Below are 25419 nucleotides of genomic sequence, written 5' to 3'. Positions count from 1 at the left end.
GGGTGGAGGCTGCAGTGGCCAGGAGCAGCCACTGCATTCCAGTCTGGGTGACAGAGTGAGACTCAAACTCAAAAAAAAATCCATTTGGACAAAGTATATATTTCAAAAGCTTGTAATTTATTTCTCTTATGCAATCTTTCTGCAGCTTTCAGTCTGGGGTGTTGTCAAATAGAGCATGTTGACTGAATTTTGAATGAGTTAATTTTAATTTACTTTTATTTCTGAAGCCTTAAGATTTAAAAAATAGATGGTGTTTAAAATATATTTTAACATTATAAGTGTTAAATTGCTGTTGAAATGAAATATCTGTGTTTCAGATTCTGTTAGTAATTATTTTTAGGTAAAATTTTTATTGGCATGTAACATATAAAGAAAGTACACTAATGAGTATACTGCTTAATGACATATTTGCACAAAGTGGACACACCCATATAATAAAACCCAGCATCACCAATATCCCCAGAGCTCCTTTGTGGTCTTGTCGCAGTCTCTACTTTTCTTTACCTCAGGTCTAATTGTTGTGCTGACTAGATTGGTTTTGTATTTATTTTTCACTTCTAAATAAATGGTTCTTGAGCAAGCTTTGGGCCATTGGTACAGTTTTGATGATGGATGATTTGAATTTTCAACAATAAGTTTAATACCACACACACACACACACACACACACACACACACACACACACACACACACACACACACACACTCTTACCCCCATGTACCTATCACTCATTCATTTTCAATAGTTACCGATTCATAGATAGTCTTCTTTTGTCTCTAACCTTCACAATTTATTTTAAGGTAAACTCAGGTATCACGTTATCACTTTAGTGGATATATCTAAATATGCATTTCTTAAAGATTGCTCTTTTTAAAAAAAAAAAAAACCATAAAGCTGCTTTAAAGAAGATAACCACACCTTTAAGAAATGAACTAATTTTTTAACACCAAGTTTGCCACCAGGGTTCAAAGCTTCCCAAATATCTCATAAATTTCTATGTTGTTTTTTTGAATGAAGGTTCATATATTGCATTAGTTGTTATGTCTCTTTAATCTCTTTTAACCTGAAGTTTCTCCCTGTGTCTCTTTTTCCCTCCTTGTAATATTTTTTTAAGCTGATTGTCAGTTATATTTTTTCACATGTTCTTTCAGATATATATATTCTCATTCAATCTTTTGTGAAAGTGAGTAGTATGAACTTTTAAAATTGGAATATAATTTACATACAATTAAATGCAGATATCTTAACTGTTTTGGTGGATAAATGTTGATGGTTATATACATCACTCAATCCACCACCCAATGTATTTTGTTTTCAGTTATGATCTTTTTTTGATAGAAAAAGAGATCACTTTCATTTTTTAGACTCTAAAATTTAGAGTGACTACAATAGCAAGGAGAAAAGAATAAAAGTTTCCTATTATTAGAAATAAAAATGAGAGACCCAGCGCAGTGCCGCGCTCTTTGCAAGGCTGAGGTGGGAGGATGACTCAAGCCCAGGAGTTTGAGACCAGCCTGGGCAACATAGTGAGACCTTGTCTCTACAAAAAATTAAAAAATGAGCTGGGCATGGTGACGTGTACCTGTAGTCCCAGCTACTTGGGAGGCTAAGGTTGGGAAGGATCTCTTGAGCCCAGAAGTTTGAGGCTGTGGTGAGCCATGCTCATGCAACTACACTCCAGTCTGGAGTGAGACTCTGCATAAAATAATAATAAAAATATAACAATAAAAAATTAGGAGTATAAAGCTTTGTGCTTTTCATTGATGGGTAGATGGAGAAAATTTGGTTTAGGGAAAATACTACTTGGTAGCGGAGGCATATGTGTAACATGTTAGAGCTAAAAATGAGATGTGTAAATGCATTGCATTGGAATTTATGTCTTTGCAAAAAAGTTGTGGCTATTTGATTAGTCTTCTAAGTTGCACACACTCATCTCCGAACCCACCACCTCTGCCTTACCTTTAAGCAGCGGATGAACTTCATTTCCTCTAAGTTTCTGTAAACTCAGGAGGGTCATATGGTTATTGAGACCGGTAAGAAATTAACTGCAGTTGAGGCATACATATGTCTTGAGTATACTATTTCAAAGACATCAGTCAATTTGGTTCTTTCATCTTTGCCTTGTCCCTGATTTGAATTTATTGTTATATTTAACATTGTATTGATTGGCTGTTTTGTTAGACTAGTTCATTGATCTTAGTTTGATACCAGTAGGAAGGGAGAATGAGAGTTAACAAGAGTTATTGAGTGGCTACTCTGTGAGCAGTCACCTTAATATAGCCCTCATAACTACAAAGAGATGGAGTTGATGGCAGCCATTTTATAGAACGCCTGTATCAGGAAACAGAATCAGAGTCCTAGTGATTTGCCCAAGGCCATACATCTAGTAACTACCAAGAATGAAGGTCTAAATCCTGAATTATTAACAAGTCTTCATCAAATTATGCACCCTTAGCCATGTGTGGTGCTAGATGCCTGTAGTCCCAGCTACTTGGGCGGCTGAGGGGGGAGAATCACTAGAGTTCAGGAGTTTGAGGCTGCTGTGATTTCGCCACTGCATTCCAGCGTGGGTGACAGATCAAGACCTGTCTCAAAAAATAAATAAATAGATAAAATATGCTGTCATCATAAACATTAGAAGCCTACACAATAGTAACTCTGCTTTTCATAGTTTCTGCTTCTTAGATTTGGAGACCTTTTATTTAGTACCTGGAAACACAAAATAATATTTAAAACAGAAAGTGATACCAAATCGAATTGTGATTTTCTACATGGACATGCAAGTCTCAAGTTGTTTCAGGAGAAAGTTTTTAAATAAAAAGTTAGTAAAGCAAGATAATTTGTCTAATGCCTGTGCGGTATAATGACATGAGACCAATATTACTGTTTTTAATGGCAGTTAATAGAAAAATTGTTTATGGAATTGTCTTTAGATAATTCATTGCGGGAATTATAGCTTTCTTATAACTTGAGGTTACTGAAGTTTCTAGTTCTTCATTGAATTTGTAATTTGATTTTTCGAAGTGAAAAGTCTCCATTTTATGGAAAATAGGTTCATTTAAAAGCTTTTTCTAAAAGTAACATAATTAATTTGTTTTTAAAGATGTGATATCTTCTATGCCTTTAAAAGTTGTTTATCTATTTTCAAATCTATGATTCAGATTTAGTGTCTTAGTTGAAAAGAGGACTTTTGTGACTATTGTTTCTGCTCCTTTTCAAATCATGAGACACTTTACCAATCATAATTTTCTTCATCCAAATTTAGCTTTCCCATTGGATGCTCTATTTTGTAAACACATTTTGGATTTTACATATTTTAATTTAAATTGTAATAAATTGCTAAAATTTTTGTCCCCAACTAAGATCTGGTTCTCCTCCAAAAAAAGTTTTAGATTGTTTAAGAAAATCTTTCAGATTTACCATAGTATATTTTTTAAAAATCGAGTTGTTTTCTTGGTTTCATTGAGCTTCCATGTCCTTAGAAGAAACACATACTAGAAAAAAAGATGATGATTTTTCTCTACTAGAAGAATAAATTGCTTCTGGAAAGCCTTTTTATGTACAATTGGTTGGGTAAGACAACTGAACAACTAGTTAAGCTCATTCCTTTTGTACTTATTTTGAACTTCAAAGCTCCTAGTTTTAACCTCTGGTTCAGTCCCATCTTACTAGATTTAAGTGGCTTTTGTTTTGTTTGTTTTTTTTCATGCAGGTTCTGCTCATTAATCACCACGAGTGTGGATCTGAAGAAGAGTTTATTACCTCTCTTTTTTTGAGTATGTTTAACTTCAGATACACACAACGTAGCCTCTCCTTCCCTATTAGATTCTTAGAAGGTAGTTATATTTTTTTATAGTCTCCTTCTTGTGGCTTTAATAGTTGTGATCAATAAGCATAAAGCTATTCCTTTCATACTTGGCTACTGCATGCAAATCAGTTCATTTGAAACCTCCTGGAGGTCTTTGGCATGCCAGACATAAAATTATGAGTGTTTGTTTGTGGAGGTAACCATGTTCCAAAGAAATTTAAGAGATTAATTATTTTATCAAGAATCTGGGAGATTTATAGGTTCTGGGAATCACTGACTATAAGGGGCTTGCTTTTAGTGTGTGGTTTTCAAAATTAATTTTAAAATGAGAAATGATAAATTAGAAGTACTCTTGTGATATTACATATATCTCTGAATGAGTAGTAGAGTGAAATTAACTTGCATTGTATATATTGTATGCTTAACAGAATAGCTAATTTATCATGCTTTATGTTATTAGTTAAGCATTAATGAGCATATGTTTTTTCATGTTTGCAATTTTTAGACGAATGGATATACTTTTTCTCTTGTACATGGATATGATGAATAAAATATGCATGAAATTTATCCTTTATGTATATGTAATATCTAGGGCTGGAAAAAAGAAAGAATTCTGGCTGAATACCCTGATGGCAGGATAATAATGGTTCTTCCTGAAGACCCAAAGTATGCCTTGAAAAAGGTAAATTTCCAGTGAAATTTCATATACAATGGATAATATTTTGTAGCTAATTTTAATAGGATAACACATTGCTGGCATAGCATACTTAAACATCAATTCTGAAAACAAGGAATAATCATTTGATGAATATAACCCAGTTGAAAACTTATGCTATACTTTATAGTGTGTAGAATACGGATTCTTAATTGGTTACTGTTCAGTTTTATTAGTAATTTGAATGCTGAAATGAAGGCATGCTAGTTAATTAATAATGCCAAGTAAATAATTTGAAGAATCAGAATTAAAATTGAGGACAGGCATGGTGGCTCACACTTGTAATCCCAGCACTTTGGGAGACTGAGGCGGGAGGGTTGCTCAAGCCCAGGAGTTTGTGACCAGCCTGGGCAACATAGTGAGACCTAGTCTCTACAAAAAATTTTAAAAAATTAGCCCGGCATGGTGGTGCAGCCTGATCTGGGAGTTTGAAGGCTGTGGTGAGCCATGGTCATGCCACTGCAGTCCAGCCTGGATGACAGAGTGAGACCCCGACTCAAGAAAAAAAGTAAAAATTAAAAGTTGAATCATAATAATTTAGAAAATTAAAAATGTAAAGCTTCATTCTAAGAGTAAGTTTCTAAGTAAAAGCTTATTGCAGGAGGGGATTTAGTAATAGGTCATGGTAAACATGAAATGAAACATGAGGTAATTGTATAACATTTTTAAGAGATAGGAAGATATCTTTTGATTTACAAATATAATGCAGAAAAGTTTGTCTTATGTAGTGTGAAGCAGGTCTTATTCCAAGTTAGAGTTCTATACTTTGAATATTTAGAGTTGACTGTGTTGAGAAATGAACCAGAGAGATAATGAAGCCTGGAACTATTTTGTTATATAGGATATCTTAAAAATCAGAACATAAGATTAACTTATCTTTAAATAACATGTTAGTTACACATTCAAATAATATACTCAGTATACTTTTCTTCAATCTCTGGATGCTTTTTCTGGAGAAGTACTTAATAATGTAAGCAATGAGGTCCAATTGTTTATCTGAAAAACTTAAATAATTAATGTGTGTCCAAAATGTCTACAAATGCAAGGAAAGTCTTTTTTGCTTGTTTGTTAACAATTGGATCTCTTTAAATTTTGGGATACTTACACTGAAAAGGATGTTGAAGAAAAATATTTTATACCTATTATTTGAAAATATAGACCAGGTGTGGTGGCTCATGCCTATAATCCCAGCATTTTGGGAGGCCAAGGTAGGAGGATTGCTTGAGCCCAAAAGTTCGAGAGTAGCTTGGACAACATAGCAAGACCTCATCTCTACAAAAAATTTAAAAAATAAAATAAAAATTAAAGAAAACATAGCTAACATTCTATCTAAATTATAAGTTTATTTTGTGCTTCCTGACTTTTCAGATATCCTAAAAATCTGAATGGACAATCCCAGATAAGCCCTTTCGATAACATAAATGATCAGTTAACACACATATTCTGTGTATTTGTGATTTAACCAATTTTTTCATAATTTTTTCGATATTTCTAGACCTCAAGGTTTGACTGTAGTTTTTTCAAGTTGTCACAAGTCTCCAAAACATTTCCACTGTTTACTGAAAAAAACCTGTGTGTAAGTGGACCCACACAATTCAAACTTGTGTTATTCAAGGGTCAACTTAAGTGAAAATTAAATTGTGGTGCCAGGCATGGTGGTTCATACCTGTAATTCCAGCACTCTGGGAAGCTGAGGTGAGAGGATTGCCTGAGCCCAGGGATTGGAGATCAGCCTGGGTAACTTGGTGAGAGACCGTGTCTCTACATAAGTAAAAAAATTAGCCAGGCATGGTGGCATGGGCTTGTAGTTCCAGCTACTTGGAAGAGGGGTGTGGAAGGATTGCCTGAGCCCAAGCAGGTTGAGTCTGTGGTGGCTGTGAGCATGCCGCTGCACTCCAACCTGGGTGACAGAGTGAGACTTCAACACACACACACACACACACACACACACACATACACGGTTAAATTATGGAATTTTTTGAAGTCCATCTATTATCACTCAGAAATGCATAGTGGAAACTTTGCTACACTTCACCATACGTGACAGCTAGAGTTTTCTTGCAAAGAATCCTCAGTAAATGCTCATTTCCTCCTTTTAGTTTCTCAGAGCAAAATCTTGTTAAGCTACAGTTCAGTATATAACTAGTTAGTAACCCATAATGATTAAAAATTAAGATCGAGGGAATTGTAAATCACTTGCCTTTAGAAACTGAATCAGGAATTATAGGATACTGTTTCAGGATTAAGAGGACTTGAGTTTTCATCCCTGAGTAAGGGATTTGCTATGTGATATTCTGCATGCCAGAGGTATGTATACTTGACCCACTAAAGTATTATTTGTATTTTTAACTTAGTAATATGAATGTTTATAGGACTCAGTGTTTACTGGACTCAATATTTGCATTTTTTTTTAAAGAGACAGGGTCTCATTCAGGGTGCTTAGGTTACAGTACAGTGGTACAATCATAGCTCACTGTAATGTCAAACTTCTGACCTCAAGTGAATTTCCTCCCACCTCAGCCTCCTGAGTAGCTAGGATTACAGGCATGCACTACCACACCTGACTCTTTTTTTTTTCTTTTTTCTTTTTGGTATAGATGGGATCTCGCTATCTTACCCAGGCTGGTCTTGAATTCCTGGGCTCACTGTTGTGCAGGCTTGAGTGCAGTGGCAGGATCATAGTTTACCACAGCTTCAACCTCTGGGGCTCAAGTGATCCTTCTGCCTCAGCCTCCTGAGTAGCTGAGACCACAGGCGTGGGCCACCACACCGAGCTAATTTTTAACAATTTTTTTTTGTAGAGACGAGGTCTTGCTGTATTACTCATCTGACCAGTATTTTTAACTGGGAAGGAAAGAACTAATGTCTGAGTGCCTACAAAAAGTTTGAACTTATTATGTTTGACCTTGATCAGTTTTAGGAAATGAACTGGAGGAAGCACGATTTGATGCTAATAGTAACATTTTGGGTTCAAATCCCTGCTCCTTCATTTTCTAGATGTCTAATATCTGAGATGGGAAAAATTATTTAACCCTTGAGTTTTATATCTTTCATATGTAAAGTGAGGAATCACACAAACCTCCAAGAAATGTGGGATTTAAATGAGATAATGTTTGTATAATATTTGTAGAGTGCATTGCACAGTATCTGACCTATAAATGGTTAATAGAAAGTAAACATGAGTTTCTTTCCTCTATACTCACTTCCATTTTACTGAGAATTCTGATTAAGGCTTGAGAAGAAAAGTGGCTTGCCTGGCTAAGATTCTAGTGAGGTTCTCTCCAACTCACAAATTAGATGCTTCTCATAGGAGTCTTTATTGCTCTTAGCAACCTGTTGTAGGAACTCTCACCCACCTCTCTTGTTCTCTAGACTGGGTTTCAAATCACTCTCTGGTTCCTCCCTCAGTTTGCAAAGTGGTCCACAGGACTTAAAATACTAATCAGTATAATCATTTAAAAGAAATCTTTAGGGGACATCCTACTTGGAATGATATACTCAACTTATTGAACTGAAATAATATGTTTTTACATGTATGCTTTGTTTTCATTATTCAAAAATTATTTTTCTTTATTTGGCAGGTTGATGAGATTAGAGAGATGGTCGACAATGATTTAGGTTTTCAACAGGCTCCACTAATGTGTTATTCCAGAACTAAAACACTTCTCTTTATTTCTAATGACAAAAAAGTAGTTGGCTGCCTAATTGCAGAACATATCCAGTGGGTAAGTGATTTTTAAAGAGTGCTCTGAAGTAGTTTGTTGTTTGATGAGTTTACTTTGTAATCTTGAATAACATAATCCTGATACATTTGTCTACATTTTTTGTAAGGAAGAGTGTGAACACAGGAATGCCCATGTATGATTCTTTGCCATTGCATGTTGTATGGACATTTGTTTCTCAAATCAGTGAGGTAAAAATTTTGTAGAATAAAAAATGCTGTTGAAGTTTATTTAGGAAGTTTCCATATTAGATACTAATGAAATGTCTTTCTCAGTCCCTCCAGCACAAGAGTAGGTAAACTGTAGTGGACAAATCTGGCCTGTTTTTATAAATAAAACTTTATTGTGCCCAGCCTCATTCAATTGCTTACATATTTGTTTATGTCTGGTTTTTGTACCACAAAGGCAGAGTTGAGTAGTTGAAATGGAGACCAGGTGGGCTGCAGTGCCTAAACTCTTTACTGTTTGTACCTTTGCAAAAAGGCTTACACCTGGAGTCGATCATCATTCTAATTGAGCAGTTCGCTTATGTTAAGGAGCCAAATTGTACAAAAGACAAACAGTAGAATCATAATAGGGGATATGCTTACATTATGAGTGTTAGTAGGAATGGAGACCAACCTAAGAGAACCAGAAGTTTCTAGACTCCCTAGTATTGCTCACTTTGAAGCATACCTGAATTCTGACTTTTTCAGCCAAATTCTTCCTCATTAATTTGGTGTACATTGTATGTGACTACTGTTTAGTTGGTATATTTTAGCATACTAATAGCTGCCTGCACAAATGTATGCTTCAACATAAAATTTTCCAGTGAAGTATAAAGTCAAAATAAGTCTGCGCGAAGTTATTATATATTAAGCTACATGTTTTAAAAATTTAGCAGGGCAGTGGTTGGTTCCTGTAGTCTCAGCTGCTTGGGAGGCTGAGGTAGGAGGGTTGCTTGAGGCCGGGAGTTTGAAACTACAGCGTGCCATGCTTCTGCCTGTGAATAGCCACTGTACTTCAGCTTGGGCAACATAGTGAGACTCATATCTTCTGGAAATAATAACAAATAAATAAATATCCAGCCTAAAATTGTGTAGTTCTTATGAATCTTGCCAAAATGACAAAATTGATTTTAAAAAATAGTGCAAATAAATAAATAAATAGCTGACTAGTTTGGGGATATTAATTTGCTGTCCCCAATTACTAGCTCATGGAAATTTGCCATACTGAAATTGAGCTATTTTTATGTAGTATAGACTTTTATGTTTTTGAATTTCTATTTCACCTAGTTCCAGAAATGACTTGTAGCAGTGTTTGAACTAGAAGATAGCTATGTAATGTTTGTTGGGCTTGTTTTTGCTAACTCTTAATTGTATTGTCTGGTTGCTTTTGAGTTTTGTACCTTTTCCTGTCAGAAGGCTGGTCATTCCCTTTTTTTGACAGCTAAATTGTCAGAGGAGATGTATGTTTTTAAGTACTTAAAAAAGAGAGAGCAGGATACTAAAGTGTGATGAAAGGGGCTTTATAAATTCTTGATTTTTCTGCAATCCCTATTCCTAGTTCTTGTACAACTGTGAACTCTAGAACTGTGGCAGCAATCACAGCAACAGTTACTATGACTACTAATTTTAACATGTACTTTTGCTAGTCCTTATTTTGTGAGACATGGAGAAAACTCACATTCAGTTCCTATTATGGGCCACTCATGATGTCATGGTGCTTTGTATGTTTTGCTTTATTTAAACTCTCAAAATGAGAGATGATGTCTCCAGTCTATATACAAGGAATGTAATGCTTAAGAGAAATTAACTTTCTCTCATTGTTATAACTGGTAAGTGAATTGGAACAGAATGTAGATCCAGGTTTGTCTGTTTCCTAAAAATGAGAGTGAGAGCATAAATGGTTCCCATACAATTTGTTAAGAAGCCAGACAAATGTAGAAACCTCCAACAAGATCAATACTAGACAATTGCTAATTAATGTTCTCACTTAAAAATTCCACCCTCCCCATCTTAACACCTGTAGGGCTACAGAGTTATAGAAGAGAAACTTCCAGTTATCAGATCTGAAGAAGAAAAAGTCAGATTTGAAAGGCAAAAAGCTTGGTGCTGCTCAACATTGCCAGAGCCTGCAATCTGTGGTATCAGTCGAATATGGGTATTCAGCATGATGCGTCGAAAGAAAATTGCTTCTCGCATGATTGAATGCCTAAGGTAACTTTTTAACTGCCAAATCATATAACACTGTGTAGCTATACTACCTTTTATTTATCTATCCATTAGTTGATGAACATTTGGCTTGTTTTTGCTTATTGGTTATTATGAATAATGTTGCTGTGAACATTCATATACAAATTCTTGTGCCTAGGAGTAGAATTGCTGGATCATGTTGGTGGAAATGTATTTAATGTTTTGAGGAATTGCCAGAATGTTTTCCATAGTAGCTATGCTGTTATAAAATCCCACCAGCAATGTATGAGGGTTCTAATCTTTTCATATCACCATCACCACCTGTTTGACTTTATTTTAGACATCCTAGTGGATTCGAAGTGCAATTCATTGCAGTTTTGATTTGCAGTTCTAGGGGACTAATGATGTTACACTTATATGTGCTTTTTCACCATTTTCTTTTTCTTTTTGATTTGGAGTCTCACTCTGTCATCGAGCCTGGAGGGCAGTGGCACGCTCACGGCCACTGCAGCCTCGACCCTCTGGGCTCAGGTGATCATTCTGCCTCGGCCTTCCAAGTAGCTGGAACTACAGGCACGTGCCACTGTGCCCGGCTAATTTTTTGATCTAATGTAGAGATGAGGGCTCATCAAGTTGCCCAGGCTGGTCTCGAACCCATGGACTCAGGCAGTCCTCTCTCCTCAGCCTCCCAAAGTGCTGGGATTATAGGCGTGAGCCACTGTGCCCAGCACTTATTAGATCTTGTACGTTTTGTGAGTTCCTTAGGATTTTCTGTATGTAAGGTCATGTTATCTGCAAAGGAGCTAGTTTTCTTTCTTTCCAGTGTGGATGCTTTTTATTTCTTTTCCTCATCTAATTGCCCTGCCTAGTGCAATACTGAATAAAAGAGATGAGAGCTATCTTAATCTTATTAATGACTGAGGAATAGTTTTCACTCCTTTTACCATTAATTCTGATGTTCCTTGATGCCGTGATCAGGTTGAGGAAATTCTTTCTATTCTTATTTTCATCATGAAAAGATCCTGGGGCAACCCCTTTGGGTCCCCTCCTACTGTGGGAGTTTTTCGGTCCTCTCAATAAATCCGCTTTCTAAAAAAAAAGAAAAGATCCTGGGTAAATATTTTTACACTGTTGCTTTTATTTAAAAATTTTTTTAGTCTCAAATTATTGATAATATTTTAGATGAGTAGTTATTTTCAGCAAGTTAAAGAGCACAGAGAAATACCTAAAAAGTCTTTCTAGTCTTTGCATTTGACAGATTTTTCTAGTATTAAATGGTTAGAAATAACAACTTTTTTTAACCTTCTCTACTTTCTCTCCCCCCCCCCTTTTTTAAAAATAGGAGTAACTTTATATATGGCTCATATTTGAGTAAAGAAGAAATTGCTTTCTCAGATCCCACTCCTGATGGAAAACTGTTTGCGACACAGTACTGTGGCACTGGTCAGTTTCTGGTATATAATTTTATTAATGGACAGAATAGCACCTAAAACAAATTCTTGCCTACAGTACTAGAAGACATCAATTGAAGAGAATGGATTGGATGCTGACTTTAACCAGGAACTAGGGCCATTTTTATTACTATGAACTCAGGACTGGCAACAGCCATATGGTTGTTCCATTTTCATAAAATTGGAAACAATGCAGTAATAGCTTATTATTGTTTTGTTTTTTAAAGAAGATATTTTATTATCTTTTACAGAAGTTTATGATTGATGTATTTTATCTATAGTTATTTAGACATGTTTACATGCAGCAGATAATTGTTCATAGTGGACTGAAAACTAATGCAAGGACTATGGTCTCAGTGATAAGTATATTTTGAAGTTCTTAATGTGGAAATATACCAGTGTAGCTTGGTACTGTATTTTTTTATATTGATCTGCTGATACCAGTTACAGGTTTAAAGATTGTATTTTCACAGAGGTAGAAGCCAATATTTTTGAGTGATTATTCACGGAGGGTGCAATATTACGTGTTTGTTTAGGAATTTGAAGCAAAATTTTAAAGGTCCTGAAGTATACTTCAAAGAAACCCCTACAGCAGAGGAAAGCTCCAGCTAAGCAGAAAGAATTGGAGTATTGCTCTTTTTCTTTCACTTTTCTCTCTCCTGTCTTGGATGGCAGGAAGAAATGGAAAGTGGTAAAGAATTGAGACTTTCCTCCTTGGAGAGCTATAAATGACTAAAATTAGGAAGGGTACCCTCTAAGTAAGTTCATTATTCTTTCATTCTGGTTTCACTTTTTTAAATAACTGGCAACTTGGCACATCTAGGCTGTTAACAAATCTCAAAGAGATTTCTAAAATCCTATGGAATAGTTGCAAGGTAAATATGGATAACTCGGTATCTGCTTTGTTATTCCTCAGAAATACTGCACTGAGTATATGCCCTCATTACTGGACTTCATCTTGATACTTGTCTATCCTTCATAGTGCCCTCTACTTTTAAAGGGTTTATATGTTGAAAAACTGCTGTGGCCTTTTATGACCTGTATATAATGTAGAATAAAATAATAAAGTACTTGATAGCTTTTTCTAAGTGACAAGTGTACTAACTAAGATAATGGTGTGTTGTCATTTGTGCTTTTTTTGTTGAGTTTCTTTGGTTTGATACCTTGAAATGTGATTAAAGCACTGGCCTAAAGGTAATTTTTACCAGTTTGCCAAAGGATCATTTTGTCAGCAGCAAAAATCAGCTGAACTTTATCTCCAAAAGGCAAAATCTTTTCTGATTATTTTAGTTTCATAGTACTTTTATGATCTTTCAAAGAAATAAAGTACCACTGTAGTTCAACTTAGGTTATTTTTATGAGCTGATATAATCATATCTTCATTAAAAACTGACTAACATTTAAGGCCTTAAATTAATAGCCAGGTGTACATTTTATCCCTCTATAGATTTGTGCTTTAAAATTCATGGAATGATGCAAAACTCTGTACTCTTTATGTGGGTAGAATGGTGTCAGTTTCCCCTCTGACTCATTGTGATGGCCTGGCTTTTGATACTACCATTTCCCTTTAGTCTTGAGATTCTTGTAGTCATTCTCATCTCACTGTTTGCCTGACAGATACCGTGTTTGTTTACAAAACAGAATGAAATTTGGGGTCATATTGCAGACTCTCTAGTAACTGTTAACCTCGTAATTCAGATCCAGTGTCCATGTAGGACATAGTATACTACTTTAACTACTTTTGACTTGGTGGTTTCAAGGAGGTAGAAAGGATATATTGATTGGTTGGTTGAAGTATTACTATTTCTGGGAAAACTATGTTTTCATGCTTATATTGAAGCCTCAAAAATTTTACAATTTAGGTATTTCTCTGAGTGTATAGTATTATTAGAAATATCTAACATTTGAGTGTTTGCGTCAGATCTTGTATTCAGTACTGCATTATTTTATGTAATTATCACAACTCAAGAGGTAGGGTTTATACATGAGGAATCAGGAACTTAGAAGATAATTAAGAGCAATTTGTGTGAAAAATGTTGGAACACTGAACTAAAGCTGCAATGTGGAGATGAAGATGAGACAGATACACATTGGAAAGGTACAACTGAGGAAACAGTAGGAGTTTATAACTAACCAGAAAAAGATCATGCCAAAGAGTCTGGGGTAAGTGGGAATTTGGTTTGGGTAATTGAGTAGATGAATTGACTAAGCTGACTGACAATGTAGGAATTAGGTTGGGAGGATTGGATGGGAGAAGGAAGGGCTTAGTTTTGGTCAAGATTTTAAGGTGGTTGTAGAATCTCCAAGTGGGGATATCGATCTCTAGTATACACTTGGATATGTGAATCCAGAGTTCAAGAGAGGTTTATCTGAACAAATTTATGAGTTTTGTTATTTGAAGGTTTAGGCGATACCACCCCGAGGTTTGTAAAATGAAAAAGTAGAAGATAGTTGTGAGGAACACCATCATTTAAGAGTCTCAAAGAAGAGTATCTGAGAAGGCATGAGCAAGTAAGAGAACCAGAAGAGAGTGGTAGAAACCAAGGGAAGAATGTCAAGAATCAAAGAATGGTAACACCTTTGTTCCACAATTGAAGCCTGAAGAGGTCTAAGTGACATTTAAAAACATCATTCTCAATGAAATGGTGGAGGCAGTAGCGGACACAGTAAGTATGCACTAATTGCTACAAACTTCAAAAGAATGTGATTCTGTAATTGCTGATTATATATATATATATTTTGTTGTTGTTGTTGTTAGCAGCCCTCAAATAGTTTTTGGTCCTTTATAAAAATATCTAGCCAGCCAGGCTCAGTGGCTCAGCCTATAATCCCAGCACTTTGGGAAGCCGAGGCAAGTGGATTGCCTAAGCCCTTGGGTTTGCGACCAGCCCGGGCAACTTGGCGAGACCTCGTCTCTACAATAAATAAGAGATTTCTGGGTGTGGTAGCACGCGCCTATAGTTCCCAGCTGCTTGGAAGGCTGAGGAGGAACGATCGCCAGAGCCCAGCATGTTGACACTGGGGTGGCCATGAGCATGCCAGTGCACTCCAGCTTGGGCGATGGAGGGAGACTCCAACTCAAAAATAAATCTAGCCATATAGACATTACAGGATTTATACATATAGACTCAAGATGGTATGGCTAATGTCCTTTTCTGCATGAGCACACAAATAAAAAGCAATATTTACTAGTTCACAGTGACCTAGGTGTATCTATTAAAAGCACGACTGTTATGACGATAGTCAATGAGAACAACAGATCTGCAGTGATTTTGTTTGTTTTGTTTTTGAGTTGGAGTCTGTGTCGCCCAGCCTGGAGTGCAGTGGCACACTCATGGCCACTGCATCCTCGACCTATGAACTCAGGTGATTCTTCCACCTCAGCCTTCCAAATAACTGGAACTACAGGTGCACACCAGCACACCCAGCTAATTTTTTCATTCATAATAGAGACTGAGGTCTTGCCAAGTTGTCCAGGCTGGTCTCGAACCCCTGGGCTCAGGCAGTCCTTTTGCCTCCGCCTCCCAAAGTGCTGGGATTACAGGAGTGAGCCACTGCACCCAGCTGCAGTGATATTTTAATTGTTCTTGCTGATTTTGCATAGCTGTCCGACTAAGGGATTCTCATCCCTCTGAATAGGAACCCAGCTGTATTCCTGCCCATCCACATGTTACCTAAGGTGAAGATTCCTGGGGTGGACACACATCTTCAGTCTTGCTCATGGCTCCAAAACCTTCTAGCAGAAAAAAGGATGGGTTTTCTCGTAGCAAAAGATAACTCCTCCACCCCCACCACCCTTCCAGTTGTCTTAGCAACCCTCACCACCCTCCTAGTAGTAAAAAAATCCATTGGACTAGTAAAAATAAAATACTTGAAATGAAGTGATCAGAAAACAATTTATTGGTGGTGTTTTTTTTTCTAACTAAATACCATTAGTTGTATTTTTTTTCTACTTAATACCATTAGTTGTAATACTATTAGTTGATTAAAGCATCAGCTAATCAATACTTGACAGCTTTAATCAATACTTGACAGCTAAGAGCACAGTGAATTTTTTAAGTGAATTTTTTAATGTAAATAACTTTTAGAGTCATCTTTATATAATAGCAATAAATAGCCGGGCTCGGTGGCTCAGCCTGTAATCCCACGCTTTGGGAGGCTGAGGTAAGTGGATTGCCTGAGCCTGCGGGTTCGAGACGCGCCTAGGCAACTTGGCGAGACCTCATCTCTACAATAAAAATCAAAAGATCAGCCGGGTGTGGTAGCACATGCCTGTAATTCCAGCTACTCAGAAGGCTGAGGCAGAAGGATCGCCAGAGCCCAGCAGGTCGAGGCTGCGGTGGCCGGGAGTGGTCACTGCACTCCAGTCTGGGCGACAGAGTGAGACTCCAACTCAAAAAATAAAAAGAAAAAAAATAGCAATGATTATTTGTTTTGTTTTGTTTTCTGTGGCTCCAGAGATTCAGTGTTACACAGCAGTATCTCTTAGGCCAAGAGGAAGCTTAAGGGCCATTTTCTATTAAAGAGAAGCCTAAAGAGTATACCTAAATTGTTGTTCCAGTTATAGTCAGTTGAGTGTGAAGGTGCAGCAGTCAGAGTTTCACAGTTAATAGTCATTTCAAGACAGCTGCTTTGGGACTTGTAGTTGAACACTGGTAGGCTCTGCTTTCCTCTGAAATCTTGACACCATACTTACAAATATTTATTGTCCCTCTTGAGGTCATAGCCTTGGCCTAGAAGAGTGTTTTCATGGGTTCTGTGTCAAATTCTTTTAATTTACTACACTTATGTAATAGAGTTGAAACCCATTTTTTTCTGAGATAACAAAGTTATTCTCAAAAGTTAGCATTTAGGTAGAATTTAGAAATAAATCAGAGATTAACAATAACACTTTGGGCCAGGCTTGGTGGCTCAGCCTGTAATCCTGCGCTTTGGTAGGCCGAAGTGAGTGGATTGCCTGAGCCTGCGGGTTCGAGACCCGCCTGGGCAACTTGGCAAGACCTCATCTCTACAATAAATTTAAAAAAAAATTAGCCAGGCGTGGTAGTGCGTTCCTGTAGTTCCAGCTACTTGGAAGGCTGAGCGGAAGGATCGCCGGAGCCCAGGAGGTCGAGGCTGCGGTGGCCGGGAGCGGCCACTGCACTCCAGTCTGGGCGACGAGACTCCGACTCAAAAAAAAAACAAAGCAAAAAACAATAACACTTTGGGTTGCTAGAACTGTGTAGTATGATACAAAGTTTTGTTTCCAAGAACATCAAGGTGAATATCATTGCTTTCTGTAAAGTAAAACATTGGGGATGTACTATGAATATTTCTAATAACTCTTTAATTATTTGTAGATCATCTATTATGTAGAAATCTGCAAATGGGTATGATCTATGTGGATATTTATGTGTGTTTATATATCTGCTTTTTATAAGCTATATATTTTTATTTAACAAATACTTATTTAGCACTTTCTTGGATCATTATGCTAGAATATTAGAATCTTTTTTTTTGTTTTTGAGTTGGAGTCTCACTCTGTCGCCCAGACCGGGGCTCCAGCTATCCTTCCACCTCTACCTTCCAAGTAGCTGAAACTACAGGCGCGTGCTACCACACCCGGCTAATTTTTTGATTTATTGTCTCACCAAGTTGCCCAGGCGGTTCACGAACCCACGGGCTCAGGCAATCCACTCACCTCAGCCTCCCAAGGCGTGGGATTACAGACTGAGCCACTGAGCCCGGCTGAATATTAGAATCTTAGAGTCATCCAACTATGATGTGACTTCAAGCCTTTTTTGGATATTGTCAGAGTCAAGAAACTCGTTCCATTTTTCAAAAATAAACCAGAAAATTAGTTTAAAGAAAAACAACTTTTTGGTGGGGGTGAGAGAGAATTTTAATACATTCACCAAATTAAATGAAAGGACAAGAACATACAGTAGATGCAACTTAAGACAATTCAGAATCATAAACAAAATGTGAGGTAGACTAGTGAAATTCACCAAATTTTGGTTAAGAAAATTTTACAGTATTAAAGCAACACAGGTGCCCCCTAAAAATCACAAAAAGCAATTGCATAAATTACAGCCAAAAAAATTGACACAACAGTTCTCTTTCTAATTTGTAGTTTACATTCAGTGTTAACCTGTGTGAACTGTCAAACATGCTGAGGTTCAGCAGGTCTGCAGGTGAGTTACTGCGTGGGCCTAGCAAATCCATTCACCCCACATCAGTGTTCTAAGGGATGGCAAAGCTTAAAGCCGAACACACCAATATATATATTAACAAATCGTGGTGTCCTGTGCTTGTGCAACTTTATCCTTAAAGAAGGACCTAACATTCCTTAAGGAATTATACTGATAAGATGGTTTTAATAGATCCAAACTGTAGCAGGATAGGTTCTGAAAAGGAGAGTCAGTTTCTCCATTATTGGGTGATGGTCTTTTGGCTTTATTCTGGCATTTCTCTTCCACAGAGTTAAATAGTATTTAAGAGCTTATAATTACTTGAATTTTCAGAGTGCAGCCCTAACTAATATGGAGTACCCGCATCTGACACAACTACTTTAAAAAACATTCTTTAGACTATGAAGTCATAAAGCCAGAAGAAACCCCGAGAGGCCATCTGCCCCAGGAAAATTGTTTTATAATTATTTCAAGTATTTTATTTGCTCTCTGTAGTAAATGTTACTGGAATATTGCACAGTGAGTTTCTCGATATTGTCTAAATTAGGCCCTTTCAACAAAACAGGAACAAGTGAAATACATTCATATCTAAGCTAAACTGCTTCAAAACATACCTCTTTGCCAAAAATTCTGCTGTACTAAAATTAAGGAGTATTTTTAAAGCATATATAAGGCAGGTCCCCTTTGAAGGACAATTAACAATGGGGTTAAAAGGAATTGTTCATTTCAAAATACAGTTAAAGCATCTTAAGTAGGTACATTAAAACCAAGAGTTCTGCAAACCATTTTAAACCTAATACATTCCATCTTTTCACTAGCTGTAAACTCCTTGTTATCACAAGATAATAACGCTGGTCAGTTAACACTGTTCTAAGTAAATGCAGCTTAGTAGGCCCCTCAGTAGTTTCAGGTCACAAGACTGATTCAAGTAAAAATGGTGCTTTAAAGTAGGAATAAAGTAGTACATATGGGCTCATGAGAAAAATCTCAGGAGATTGTTCGGGAGAACCAGAGCAATTTTAGAGTAAACTTCTAGTACACTTAGTTTGTTCTAGAACATTTTCCAAAAATATGTTGATTAGAATATTTGAGAAATGTGCAGCAATTTATGCCTCTTATTGTTGAAGTTGGACAAACACCCTCTGCTGATTTTAATGAGTCAAAAGGACTCTTAGTGGAATCTTCCTTACTCCTCACAAAAGAGTCACTGGTAAGATTAAAACACTTCTCTGTCTTTCTATGGCTCAATTTCCTGTTTCAGCAACTTCTGTGGTGGTGTCAGTGTAAGGCGGCTAATATTCAGTGCATCTTTTAAAGGAAGCTTTGTTGAAGTCCCTGAAAGGAAACGAACAAGTTTCCCTCCGCAGCAGAACCTCAGCCTGACATTTAGGTTTCCTGGTGCCAACTGTTTACTTCCAACCAGAGTGGATGCAGGTCATTTGCTGAAAGCTTCTTAATTGGCTCACCTACTTAATCAGGTTCTTGTGCAAGATTAATTGATGTTCCATGTTCTTCTCATAGATAGGTTGTGCTTAAAGACTGGAAACATTTTTAAAGAGTGGGAAAAGCAAAGGAATTAAGCTAGGAGAAGCTGCATAAATGCACACAATACCTGCTCTGCGTTTACTGATTTGTTTGTTCAGTTTAAGTAGTAAACTTTTAACTCCTGTGGAAATTTTGCTGAAAGTTTCAATACATAGAAGATTATAAATCTTAAACTAACACTGCACAGAGAAAGACAAAGCTACTTCCTTTTTTTAAATACAAATATCTTCTACATTCTATCATTTCAAACCCCTGAGTAATACTGTACCAAAGTACAGATCTGAAGAGAAACTGAGGGTTCAGGCCTCAAACGTTAATCTTCAATTACTTCCACACCCATGGTGTGAGTCTCATGTAACACATTCAGGCTAGCTGATGCTGAGAGTCAGTTTCCCCTAACATAGTGTAGTAGAAAAACCAAAGCAAACTCCATATTCATTCTCCAAAGTATATCTTCCTCAGAATCCCATGGGCAGACCATATGTTACGTAATTGCATACCTGCCTAGGGTGGAGTTTACCTGAATTTAAGGTCCTATAATTGGAACTGAAGGAAAGTAATGTCCCCAAAGTCCTGGGTCAGGTTTGGGGAGTTCTTTGGAGAACAGACAAGTATGTTGCACTTCGCTCCACAGTGATTGTACTTTAAAGAAAAAAAAATCCAAGTAAATGTTTCTGTCCCACCCCACCCAGGCATGCTTTTGCTATTTTTGATCTCTTCAAAAGCTCATACATGGCGTCCAGTAAGAAAGTAGAGAGGTTTGTCATCACTGCTGTTAGCAGTTTGAAACTCATCTCGGAGGCGGAACTGCCACTCATCTTCTAGCTCCAAGCGGACAATTGTTTGGCGTAAGGAGCTTCTGTCTTGACAAATGACACACAAGGTAGCACCTTCGGGAAGAAAGGCAGACATAGGTCTTAGGTTCTGGCAATGAACTTACAAAGAATTCTACCATCTTTTTCTGATTATATTTCCTAGGCTAACACGACCAAGAACCAACATAAGGTAGTAACCTATCAGAATTTTTCACTTTAATATTATTATTTATTTTGAATAGGTAGTTTTACAAATCCAGTGGTTTAAAGAATGTAAAGTAAGTAACCTCCCCACCACAGCCCCCCTTCCCTGTGGTAACTGATGATGTGCTTCTCATGTCTTCCTTTAGATTGAACCTAAGCACTGCTGAACTGGGTAATTCTTTGTTGTGGGGGCTGTTCGGTGTCTTGTACAATGTTTACCAGCATCCTTGGCTTCAGCCCACCATGTGCTAGCAGCACACCCCAGTATGACAATCAAAAATGTCTCCAGACATTATCAAATGTCTCTTGGGAGGCAAAATTGCCCTCTCTCTCTTCCCCCACCTGGCAGAAGAAATAATTTATATACGTACTTTATACAAATATACGTACATCGGTGCACAGTCCTCCCAAGCCCTCTGTTCTCTTGCTGCACACAATGTTCGAATTTCGCTTTTTCACTGACCTCAAAGGTCATCTTTATCAGGATTACTTGTGATGTTTAATCTATAATTTGTTCTTAGGCCATTCTAACTCTGTGGTGCATACCCATTGAGGCCAACTGTAGGTTTTTCAGAGACAGGGTCTTACTCTGTTGCCCAGGCTGAAGTGCAGTAGTGTGATCATAGTAAGCTGAAGCCTTGAATTCCTAGGCTCAAGTAGTCTTCCTACCACAGCCTTGCAAGTAGCTAGGACCACAAGCATGTGCCACCATGCCAGGCTAATTTTTCAAATTTCTTTTGTAGAGATATAGTGCCTCATATTGCCCAGGCTGGTCTCAAACTCCTGAGCTTAAGTGATCCTCCTGCCTCTGCTTGCCAAAGAGCTGGGGTTACAGGCGTGAGCCACCGTGTCTTGCCTCCAAATGTGTTTTTTTTGTTTGTTTTGTTTTTCTTGTTTCTTTTTGAGTTAGAGTCTTAATCCGTCGCCCAGGCTGGAGTGCAGTGGCACACTCACGGCCACCCCATTGTCGACCCGCTGGGCTCAGGAGATCTTCTGCTTCAGCCTTCCAAGTAGCTGGAACTACAGGCGCATGCCACCACACCTGGCTCATTTTTTAATTTATTTTGTAGAGACGGGGTCTCACCAAGTTGCCCAGGCTGGTCTCGAACCCCTGGGCTCAAGCAATCCTCTCATCTTGGCCTCCCAAAGTGTTGGGATTACAGGCATGAGCCACTGTGCCTGACCAACTGTAGTTTCTACATCAGAACCATAACTAAGGGTTTACATCTAGGTATGCAGTTATACAAATTTGTTGCAGTTGATTTCTGACCTAGGCAGTATGTTAGATTCAAATTACTATATAATGTGTATGGTTATGTACATATACAGTTAGACTCACTAGCCTGATTTCCATTAAAGCTAGTTTATATGAGAAGCATTACGTATTCTTGCATCATTTCTTTCTAAAATTATTGGCAACAACAGTCTATTTAATATGGGCATGCATTTGGCTGCTCATCTACATTTAGTCTTAGGATAACAATGACTTGATTCCCCTCCTCCCCCTCAGTTGACATTGCTGGAACAATGACATTTCCCCCCTCAGTTGACAGTTGATGTTGCTGGAGTGGGGTCTGGAGCTGATGTAGCATATGGCCACCTGAAATCATCAGTTTCTTTCTAAAATCAGTAGCAATAACAATCTATTTAATATGGTCATGCATTTGGCTACTTATCTACATTTAGTCTTAGGATAACAATGACTTGATCCCCCCCCCCCCAATTAAGAAAACTAGTGGCCCTGGTTTTAAAAGCAAGATACTCAAATTATTGGCAAAAATCAATGTTAAAGTGCTTTTTTGAGGGTACCTTCCTCCTCTGTATTTTGTCCAGTGAGAGCCAATAGCATTTACCAGCAAGATACTAAATTTGATTTACCTTTTAAAAATTTAAATTTCTTAAGTAGATCAGCACCTACAAAAGAGTCACAGAGGTACAAGAGAAGTCCGCTGAAAAACACCCCTTCACAGTTGACATTGCTGGAGTGGGGTCTGGAGCTGATGTAGCATATGGCCACCTGAAACCATCAAGCAGAAATAGCATGGGCATTTCAAGAACAAGCAGAACATCTGCAGGGTAGCTGAATGAGTCAGTACTTTCCTCTTTCTTTCGGGGTAAGGAAAGGAGATTAATATTTTCTGGTATTAGATGAGTTGGTTATTTAAACTTTGTACCTCTTTTATTTAGTGTGCCAAGTTTTAACCTGTTTAAGCTTCTTATTTTTCATAAAAGAGGACTACTGTGAAAGAAATTAGTAGTAAAAAACAAAGGAAACCTCTACATTTAAGTCTTCATAAAATTAAAAAGGAAAATAACTACCTTCCACAAAAGACATACTTAGGAAAGAATAAATGTTTAGAGATTACCTTATTGATGAGAATAAAAATTTTTTATCAGAATTTCTTTTCTTTTCTTTTTGGAGTGTCTCACTCTGTTGCTCAGGCTAGAGTGCAGTGGCACACTCACGGCCACTACAGCCTTGACCTGCTGGGCTCAGGTGATTCTTCTACCTCAACTTTCCAAGTAGCTGGAACCACAGGTGCATGCCACCATGCCTGGCTAATTTTTTGATTTGTTGTAGAGACAAGGTCTTGCCAAGTTGCCCAGGCTGGTCTGGAACCCTGGGCTCAGGCAATCCTGTCGCCTCAGCCTCTCGAAGTGTTGGGATTATATAGGTGTGAGCCACTATGCCTGGCTTGATTAATCAGCTTTTCATTTCGATTTAAATTTCAATTGGTTAGGAGCTTAGAACAGTGCTTGAATTTAAATTTTTGGCCAGAGCTTTCATGAACAGATGATAACTTTGCAAAAAACAGGAAAATGAGTAAGAAAATTGGGAGCTAGTATGGTGCAGTGGGTAAGAGCATGGACCATTCTGCTGTTTCCTCCATTTAGTCACCACATGAAAGGAGCAGTCTCCTTCATACCTTACTGTCCTTATCTCTAGAGATAACAGTAGTACTTGTTTTATAGGATGTCTTTGTGAATTAAGTAATTAATGTAAACCACTTAGTAGGTATTAGCTGCTGGTGGTAGTAGTTGTGTTGAGATTGTGTTGCTTCATACCTAGAGCCCTAGACTCTAGGGGAATTGGGAGATCAGGGTTAGATGTGTAACTTACGTGAAAGGTTTTATTGCATCTGATGTTTTTCTTTTTCTTTTTCTTTTTTTTTTTTTTTTTGAATCAGTGTCTCATTCTGTCTCTGAAGCTGGAGTACAGTGGCACAAACACGGCTCACCACAGCCTCAACCTCCTGGACTCAGGTGATACTTCTGCCTCAGCCTCCCGAGTAGCTGGGGCTACAGGTGTGTGCCATCACACCTGGCTAATTTTTTTATTTTGTAGAGATAAAGTCTCACTATATTGTCCAGGCTGGTCTAAAACTACTGGGTTCAAACAGTTCTCTTGCCTCAGCCTCTCAAAGTGCCAGGATTAACAGGCATGAGCCATCGTGCCTGGTACATATGGTGGTTTTCAAGACTCCTTCTACTTCTAAAATTCTACAATTCATAGCCTAATCTACAGTGTCGATTATTGAAACATCATGAAAATGTTGATACTGTTAAATTTTAAAAATTAGTTTTCCAAAATTGAATATAGTTGGACTTCAGTGTTAAAAGAGTATGTGTTTTTGTCAATTCATACAAAGAAAAAAACATGGAAGGAAGTGTCGTATACCAGAATGTTATGTTCCTGTTGTAGGTGATTTTACTTTTTTTCCTTATGACTTTTATTTTGAAAAATTCTTTACAAGGAGGATATATGAATGAATAGAATAGAATAATCCTAAGGGAAAGCTTAGTGGCAAGAACCTAGAGATGCAAGTGGTGGGTTTTTAAAACAACAAAAATGTGAAGAACTTGAGAGAGAAACCCAGGGATGAGAAGTGGAGAAATGACAGCCATAAAGCTCTCAGGTGGTACACGTTGGTTCAGTAAGCATTGAGCTTCTCTTATATATGTCTAAAACAGTGGCTAACACATTGTATGTTTTTTAACACACTGTATGTTTTTGAAACACAGTTCACAAAATTAGAATGTACTCTGATAAGTGTTAAGATAGGAGGAAACAAGCAACTCCTGATGCCCAAAGTCATCAAAGTGAGCTTCTTAGAGGAGCTGACATCTGAACTGAGCTGGGAGTGTTCACTGGCTCATTTTGCAGAGATAAAGGTAGGTATGGGGAGGGGTAATTGTCATCGCATCTGTGTGAGTCTTTGCATAAGTGAGTATGTCACAGGCTCCTTTTTGCCTCCAGCTAAGTTTGCAAACAGCTAAAATGGGAAAGACGTGGATGGATGTGGGTCAGCCCAGTATCCCCCTCCTTTTACCTCTGGTCCAATGTTAAGGTAGCAGTCAATGGCCAGCACGGGACTCTTGAAGTTATGGATGGCTTTGGGGAAGAGTTTGTATGAGGCGTGCTGAAGGAATTTCTCCAGGAGAAATTGTGCAGGGGCTGCCAGGAGCGTGTGTTCACTGTCAGGAGCACATATGTACTGAAGGGGCAAGATGGGTGCTAAGTTCTCCGACACCTGAAATTAGAGCCACGATCATCATGGGAAACACTGTGTCTGTCACCAGGTGAAACAGACAAGGAAACACTGGATTCCATCCTTACAGTTCCCAAATAATAATAGTTGCACAGTAACAGATGCTAGGTTTCAATGTTTGTCTATCATTCTTGGGTCCTGAAATTTTTTTTCTCTTGGGCATAGTACAGTAGGATTTAACATAAGTTATACACATCAAGGACAAGAGAAAGTGGAAAATAGGCTTCTTGGAAAGTTCCTGCATTTGATAAGTGCATTGTGAGAT

The 25419-nt window shown here is 37.6% G+C and overlaps 2 protein-coding genes across 2 annotated transcripts in view; one reads left to right on the top strand and one right to left on the bottom strand.

Annotated features, from left to right (window-relative positions):
* The window catches only part of ESCO1 (establishment of sister chromatid cohesion N-acetyltransferase 1), a 54549-nt gene extending 41569 nt beyond the window's left edge, over positions 1–12980 (top strand). The window contains exons 8-11 of the mRNA XM_008053231.1: positions 4401–4490; positions 8105–8248; positions 10256–10443; positions 11762–12980. Coding sequence (XP_008051422.1) covers positions 4401–4490; positions 8105–8248; positions 10256–10443; positions 11762–11909 — 570 coding nt within the window. The 3' untranslated portion in view covers positions 11910–12980. The remainder of the gene's footprint in view (positions 1–4400; positions 4491–8104; positions 8249–10255; positions 10444–11761) is intronic.
* Positions 12981–20391: 7411 nt separating this feature from the next.
* GREB1L (growth regulation by estrogen in breast cancer 1 like) overlaps positions 20392–25419 on the bottom strand; it is an 80385-nt gene continuing 75357 nt past the window's right edge. Inside the window, exons 25-27 of the mRNA XM_021710051.1 lie at positions 24936–24997; positions 22483–22621; positions 20392–20475 (exon numbers count right to left, since the gene is read on the bottom strand). Of these exons, the coding sequence (XP_021565726.1) occupies positions 22519–22621; positions 24936–24997 (165 nt within the window). The 3' untranslated portion in view covers positions 20392–20475; positions 22483–22518. The remainder of the gene's footprint in view (positions 20476–22482; positions 22622–24935; positions 24998–25419) is intronic.

This window comes from Carlito syrichta, unplaced genomic scaffold, assembly GCF_000164805.1.
Source record: "Carlito syrichta isolate Samal-C Ts95f unplaced genomic scaffold, Tarsius_syrichta-2.0.1 Scaffold287975, whole genome shotgun sequence".
Classification (NCBI taxonomy): Eukaryota; Metazoa; Chordata; class Mammalia; order Primates; family Tarsiidae; genus Carlito; species Carlito syrichta.
This window is presented reverse-complemented; position numbering and strand designations above follow the sequence as displayed.